Source organism: Seriola dumerili, unplaced genomic scaffold (assembly GCF_002260705.1).
Source record: "Seriola dumerili isolate Sdu_G_001 unplaced genomic scaffold, Sdu_1.0 BDQW01000052.1, whole genome shotgun sequence".
NCBI lineage: Eukaryota > Metazoa > Chordata > Actinopteri > Carangiformes > Carangidae > Seriola > Seriola dumerili.
This window is the reverse complement of record NW_019174307.1, coordinates 10,549,376-10,555,375: the sequence shown is the minus strand read 5'-3', so window position 1 is coordinate 10,555,375 and position 6,000 is coordinate 10,549,376. Positions and strand designations below refer to the sequence as shown.

Below are 6,000 nucleotides of genomic sequence, written 5' to 3'. Positions count from 1 at the left end.
TTTACTTAGCCTAAATACAATTTTGAACAATCTGAAAACTTTTTCCATCACGGCCTAACTCACACACTCCCTATTTTAGCTAACTGATGCCTACATTTAAAATGACCAGTTGTCTCACTGTTAACAGTCATAGCAGTTATACTGTGTAACTTCCTCTTTGCTGATGGACATTAGAGGAGGATGGGTCGAAACAACGAGTCAAAGCTTTTATGTAAATTTTGTGTAATTGATTTAGGGCTGAATTAGCGGTTGTTAAAAGCAGGATGTCACTCAGAAGCTTTCTGTATATCGCTGAATCTGGCTGTACTATAGACTTCTTGACAATAGGATTCATATTTATATTTATTCATATGACATATCAGCCTATAGCTTGATTCAAATGTTATTTCTATGGAAAGACTAAAATGTTGTCAACATACAGCAAAAGAATACAGTATTTATTGAACTTATAATCAAGCAAAAGCTTCAGATGATGCTAATGCTACTGTATAACTGTAATAAAATATAGTGCAAGGCTTTCCAGACTGGTGGACTCCCCTGGCCTGGCAAGTGAAGATCAGAATACGCCTTAGTCTATGGCGACCTCATGAGGCAACAATATTTTATGCAGCTTCTTCCATGTGCAAAATTAGTAACGTTTAGCAACAGTATAATGCTATTTTTTTATTGTAATTCCGTATTGCTTGTCATGTAAGCTGCGATATGAAGAGATGAGCTTTGTTATTGTACAGTAAACCTGCATATTTTACCGTGGTGATAGGAGTTCATTTTGGGACTGCAAACCACATCCTCTCAGTCATCCCACTCCTCAGTGTGAGGCGGCGTTACACAGCCGGTGTGCACTGTTTTCTCAGCAGTGTGGTGGGCGTTGCAGGGTCAGCGAGGCCCCTCAGATGGCTGGGAATGGGCAGACACTGGCAGCGACACACACCATGTCTGCAAGTCACAAGACCACCAACTGCTCCACTCCTCAAACAGAGCCAAAGAGGTCTCTGAACTTCACACACAGATGGTGTCAAAGGCATGTGTGAACAGCATGAGCATCACAGAGAATTTAAGGTCGACACATTGTGTTTACAAGGCTATCATCATGTACTTTGTTGGCGAACAAGCGAGCAGCAGTTATTGTTTGTGGACTTTCGGATGCAAACAGAAAGAGACATGTATTAACACAAGGACTTGACATACACATAACACACATGAACAAGGGCAGGCTCAACCTAAGGGACTTTTTTTTAGCATTCTTTTTTTTTTAATTTAAGAGATTTTTATTTAAACAGATAATTTATAGACAAAATCTGTAGTATTAGTGTATGCGTAGGTATAGCATTAGTCTGGTAGCATTCGTTCTGAGAGAAAATGTTAATGTTGTCTTATTAAATACTTTTTCTTTTTCTATTTGTTTAAAGAAAAAAAATGGTTGTTGAAAATTATGTGAAATTTAATTTGTCCAAAAAGATATTTGTGTCCAAATAAGGTGTGGTATCTTACTTACTACATGTGTAAACTGGTCATTATGTTGGCACTGATGAGAAAATGTTGGTGATGAGAATTAAATGAGACAGAAAATGAAATACACTTTGTTTTTGTGCTTCAATTTATATTGCAATGTTAGAAATTGGTTATTCAATAAAATAACTTTTTCACCCAAGAAATTCTGACATGTAACAACAGGAGAAGGTGTAAATAATAAAATGAATGGAGGTTAAAAAAAAAAAAAAAAAATGTATCAAAAAAATATTGCACTGTAAGACTTTTTGGACAATGCATGAAATACCGCTTTTATATTGTTTATATTGTCATTTATATTGTCTTTTTTCCTGTAAAACATGTTTTACTTTATAACCTTTCTTTTTTCATGAAAATCAACTAGCCTATATGTTGTGTGTCTTGTGGTAATATGCCATTTCAATTGTGTGACGTTAAATAAAATAATCCATTCATGTAGACTGGAGTACAGAGAACAAGTCATCCATACATGCGTTTGATTGGACTTACAATGTTAAAGCACAAACATAAGACGACAGAAACGAATGTAAAACCTGTAATGTAAGCAGGGTGAGGAATGTAAAGTGGAAACCAGGAAAATGTTTATAATCCAGCCTGCCTTCCATCTCCTACATCTCCCTTCTTCCACCTTGTTTACAATGCACCCCCGGCCTGTGCTCATGAAGCCTGCCTTCATAAATTATCCCTGAAAATGTTTAAAAACCCAAGAACCGCTTGTCCGTCAGTTTTCTCTTCCACAGAGGTGACCTATACCACAGACATACGAGTACAACACATACTGCAGTCTCGTATGTTTTGGTATGAGTTTTGACAGACATATGATGAGGTCTGCTTTCACAATAACACTACTGACGGCATTAAATGAATGTTCATGTAGGAAAGAATGCAGAAACTAACTACTGGGTGGCTCTAATGTTTCACGCACATTGAGATTCTTGGCTTCAAAATGGTCAGGATACAACTTTTACACATGTGGGGACTCTGAAGCTGAACGTATCCCTTCATGTTAAAAATATGATGCAGGTGAATAAATTAATAACAGACTCAAAGAGCTCTTCCATTCTACTGTTTAACTTCAAGTCACACAAAAAGAAAATCTTCAATTAAAACTAAAAATAGCTCCTTTAGAAACATGGGCTAGTATCGTTGGAACACTACAATAGATAAGCCATTGGTACATTGTTATACCAGTTGAAATAATGCACAGGAAAACGTATAGAACTGAAGAAATGTTTGAAATATTGTCATGGTGTATTCAACAACAGTTTGATTTGAAAGTTCACCAAGACCCTCTGACTCTTATCAGTTTATCAACGTCTATTTGCTTCCACCTAGTGGCCAATACTGCTTAGTGCAAAGGAAAACAGTTTGAGGAAATAAGTACAGATCTGCAATACAGTGATGCCATGCAATTTGCTTTTTTTTTTTAATTTTTTTTTTTTATTAAATCTAATAAGTGCCAAGCAATACATAGAAGAGTTCACTGACAAGACAAAGAAAAGCCTCAAAAGCCTCACTTACATACCCCAAACCCTCTCTTACAACATACTGATACCAAAATGCCATCTGTCATTCCATCAGCTGGAAAATACAACTACAGCATCGGTTTATAATATTATCACAAACAAGCACAGCCTGAAAAAAAGCTCTATTATTTTTTTTTTCTACAACAAAGTAAATACAGAGCTTGATGAATGGTTTCTTTCTTTCTCACGTCACAAACAACCTGTCAGAACCCTTCACGTGTCTAACACTTCATGTTTGTCTTTCACAGTTGACTTAACATGGTTCCCTCTAGGGCATTCTAAAAAAAAAAAAAAAAAAAAAAAAAAAAAACCCCCCCAAGAAAACACAGGCTCTTCAATACTTCCTCGGCTGCTGGATAAAAAAGGTCCGAGGTGAGTGGGGCTTTTCCACTGCGGGGCGCACCTTGCTGTGCCTCACACTCACTGGTGTCTCTGGAAAGTCATGGCTCAGCTGTGAAAGACACCAGGCAAGAGTTTATTATTCACAAGGCTCTGTGGCCACAGAGGCTGTAACTGATACAGTTTGGCTGGTAGGTGGTTACTTGACATTCAAAGTAAGAACTGGCTTGTTTTAAAAAAAAACAAAAAAAAAAACAAAAAAAAAAAAAAAAAAAAAAACAATATTTTTGTTTACCTTGTCAAGAGTTCCTGCCAGAAGTATGCCAACTTGTTGCATCCTGCTGGAGGTGGCGAGGGACCTGCTGCAAGAACACAAGTTTCAAATATAAGAGTTTCACTGAACTTGCTCAAAATGCTGCTGGACATTCTAACATCTTAAGGTTTGAAGCAACATGCATTTCTTTCTCCTTGGAGTCAACACTTCAAACCCATTTATCAGATACTGTGCATGCAGCCTGTAGGCCTACCTCAATTTATCAGACCTCTTGGTCTCCTTCTCTGGAGTCCCATGGGTGGCACTCTCTTCCAAGCTTTTCTTTGCCACCCGTTTACCTCCAGCCTTCACTATTGACCCAGAAAGGAAAACGGTTAAATATGTTACATGAAAAAGAAAAAAAACTGAATAAATTAGCATGCTGTATGCACTTGAGCTTTGTAGATGTTAAAGATTAGTATGTATGCAGTATGCACAGATCCTGACCCCCTTGAAAAAAAAAAAAAAAAAAAAAAAAAAAAAAAAAATCTTACAAAAAAAATCTTCAGCAACAAAAAAACAAACACTGGTTTGAGAATCTCAGTGAGTCAACCAGTGACTGCTTTTACAGTATCACTAATGTTGTTTTTAAAATTACTATACAGATGGTCAAAGTATGGAGGCGGGGTTGTTGCTTGGCAGCAACTCCAGTGCAATCCAGCAAGTGGCCTAAACCTAAAACAGTCGTGGTGGGGGTCAGGGATACATCTGAGGGGTCACAAGAGGATTACAAGGAAAAAGAAAGAAAAGAAATCATTTTTTTCCTTCATTTTCCAATAATTTCCACATTTCCCTTAAGAAAAAAAAGAACAAAAAAACAGGGTACTTTCACTTTTTCAGGTCTTAAAAAAAAAACAAAAAAAAAAAAAAAAAACTTTAAAATGAAATCTTTGAAATTTGTGTGGTATAAGAAACTATACGTGCAAAACATCATGTTTTTAAACTGCTTCTGCTTAAAATCAACAACACTTATCAATGGGCATCGACGCAAAGGCACACAATATAATAATGAGAGAAAAACAGCGAACTACAGTGCTCTGTGATGGACACATTTGCACGACAGAATTTTGCATGCATTAAACTGAGCCTATACGGGTGTTTAGGCGGAGAGAACACGGTGTTACTTTCACTGGACTCTCAGCCAAGGCCTTCTCATAAATAAAAAGGCATGTGGGCGAATCACGGATGCAAACGCCCAGCAGCAGCATGATCACAGTAAATCAACGAAAACAACTAACTTCTTGCGATACGACCACAATGCAGCAATCTGTCTAATCAGGACAGAAAAAGTCACTAAAATACTTGGGACAAAAGCTGAGGAGGAGGAGGAGGAGTTGGCTCGGCGTCTCGCTTCGCACGACTCTCTGAATCTGGGTCGAGCAATGTAAAAAAAAAACGCTTTGTTTTAATGTGGTCAAAAACAAAAAAAAAAGAATTAAACAGAGCAACTCGAGGTGTGTGTGAACAGCGGTTTACCTGCTGGAGGGTGGCCAGCTTTCAGCAAAGAAGTCTCCTTCGCTCCAGATTTGGACAGCTGCTGCACCATTTTCAAAACTTTCCGGAGAAAAGCAAAGAAGGCACCAAACTCTTTCTCTACGCCCACTCCGTTGTTTTTATGCTCTCACACAGATGACGTCCTGTGTGGCTACAGGAAGTCTGCGGCCGCAGAAACGCCCTATCTGCATTTTGAACTGATTTGGAGCTTTTACTCTTGAAGTGAAACTTGAAACAGCGAATGTCTCATATTTGCTCACAAGTGTAATGTACATCTCTTTAGGTTTCTCTTGCTCTGGTTATTTTTGAAATACGGTCACGGTTATGTCATCTTATTTTGAAAATCTTGGCAAAATCCATACAATGAGAATAGGTTGGCAGCTCTCTGACAGAACAGCTGAAATAAATCCGCACTTTAACTGTGTTCATGAAGGCATCTTTTTGATTTTGTGTCAAAATGCATGCACACTTTTGTTGTGGAGCTGCCTTAAAATACACTTTTATTTAGTTTTACTGGAAATAAAAACTGGCTCAATATACAGCAGGCCTACAATAGGTCGGTTTCACAGCAGACAATTAGATGTGTCATTGCAGGAAAAAGAACAGGTGTTGCCAATAACATCACCAATGGCTCTGTTCTGTTCAAGACAGTGTGACAGTGAGCCTGCATGCACAATAAACTGAAGCAGGTGAATGGAATTAATTTGATTATGTATGTTATGAGGTGTAGTGTTTAAAGGGCCATGCAGACTTCAGAGATGTGTCCACTTATTCTATCTGATAAATAGACCATTTTTTTCGGGGTGAGGTTTGGTGGAG

The 6,000-nt window shown here is 37.9% G+C and overlaps 1 protein-coding gene across 2 annotated transcripts; it reads right to left on the bottom strand.

Annotated features, from left to right (window-relative positions):
- Positions 1 to 2,939: 2,939 nt before the first annotated feature.
- Positions 2,940 to 5,297, bottom strand: dapl1 (death associated protein like 1). 2 transcript variants are annotated; one of them, XM_022740687.1, is made up of 4 exons: positions 5,164 to 5,297; positions 3,902 to 3,998; positions 3,670 to 3,736; positions 2,940 to 3,486 (listed from the first exon to the last, which is right to left on the bottom strand). In XM_022740687.1, exons 1-4 carry the CDS (start codon positions 5,231 to 5,233, stop codon positions 3,370 to 3,372), a joined length of 351 nt encoding a protein of 116 aa, XP_022596408.1. In that variant the 5' UTR covers positions 5,234 to 5,297; the 3' UTR covers positions 2,940 to 3,369. The 2 variants fall into 2 exon arrangements, with proteins under 2 accessions (XP_022596408.1, XP_022596409.1); XM_022740688.1 differs by having other exon boundaries at positions 3,670 to 3,733.
- Between the last annotated feature and the right edge of the window lie 703 nt (positions 5,298 to 6,000).

Excerpts from the sequence above, each read along its gene's own strand:
- dapl1 (XM_022740687.1), bottom strand. The coding sequence starts at position 5,233 with ATGGTGCAGCAGCTGTCCAAATCTGGAGCGAAGGAGACTTCTTTGCTG. Across the intron at positions 3,737-3,901 it reads AAGAGGTCTGATAAATTGAG|CAGGTCCCTCGCCACCTCCA; the intron begins GTAGGCCTACAG and ends GTGTTCTTGCAG. Across the intron at positions 3,487-3,669 it reads TGGCAGGAACTCTTGACAAG|CTGAGCCATGACTTTCCAGA; the intron begins GTAAACAAAAAT and ends TGTCTTTCACAG.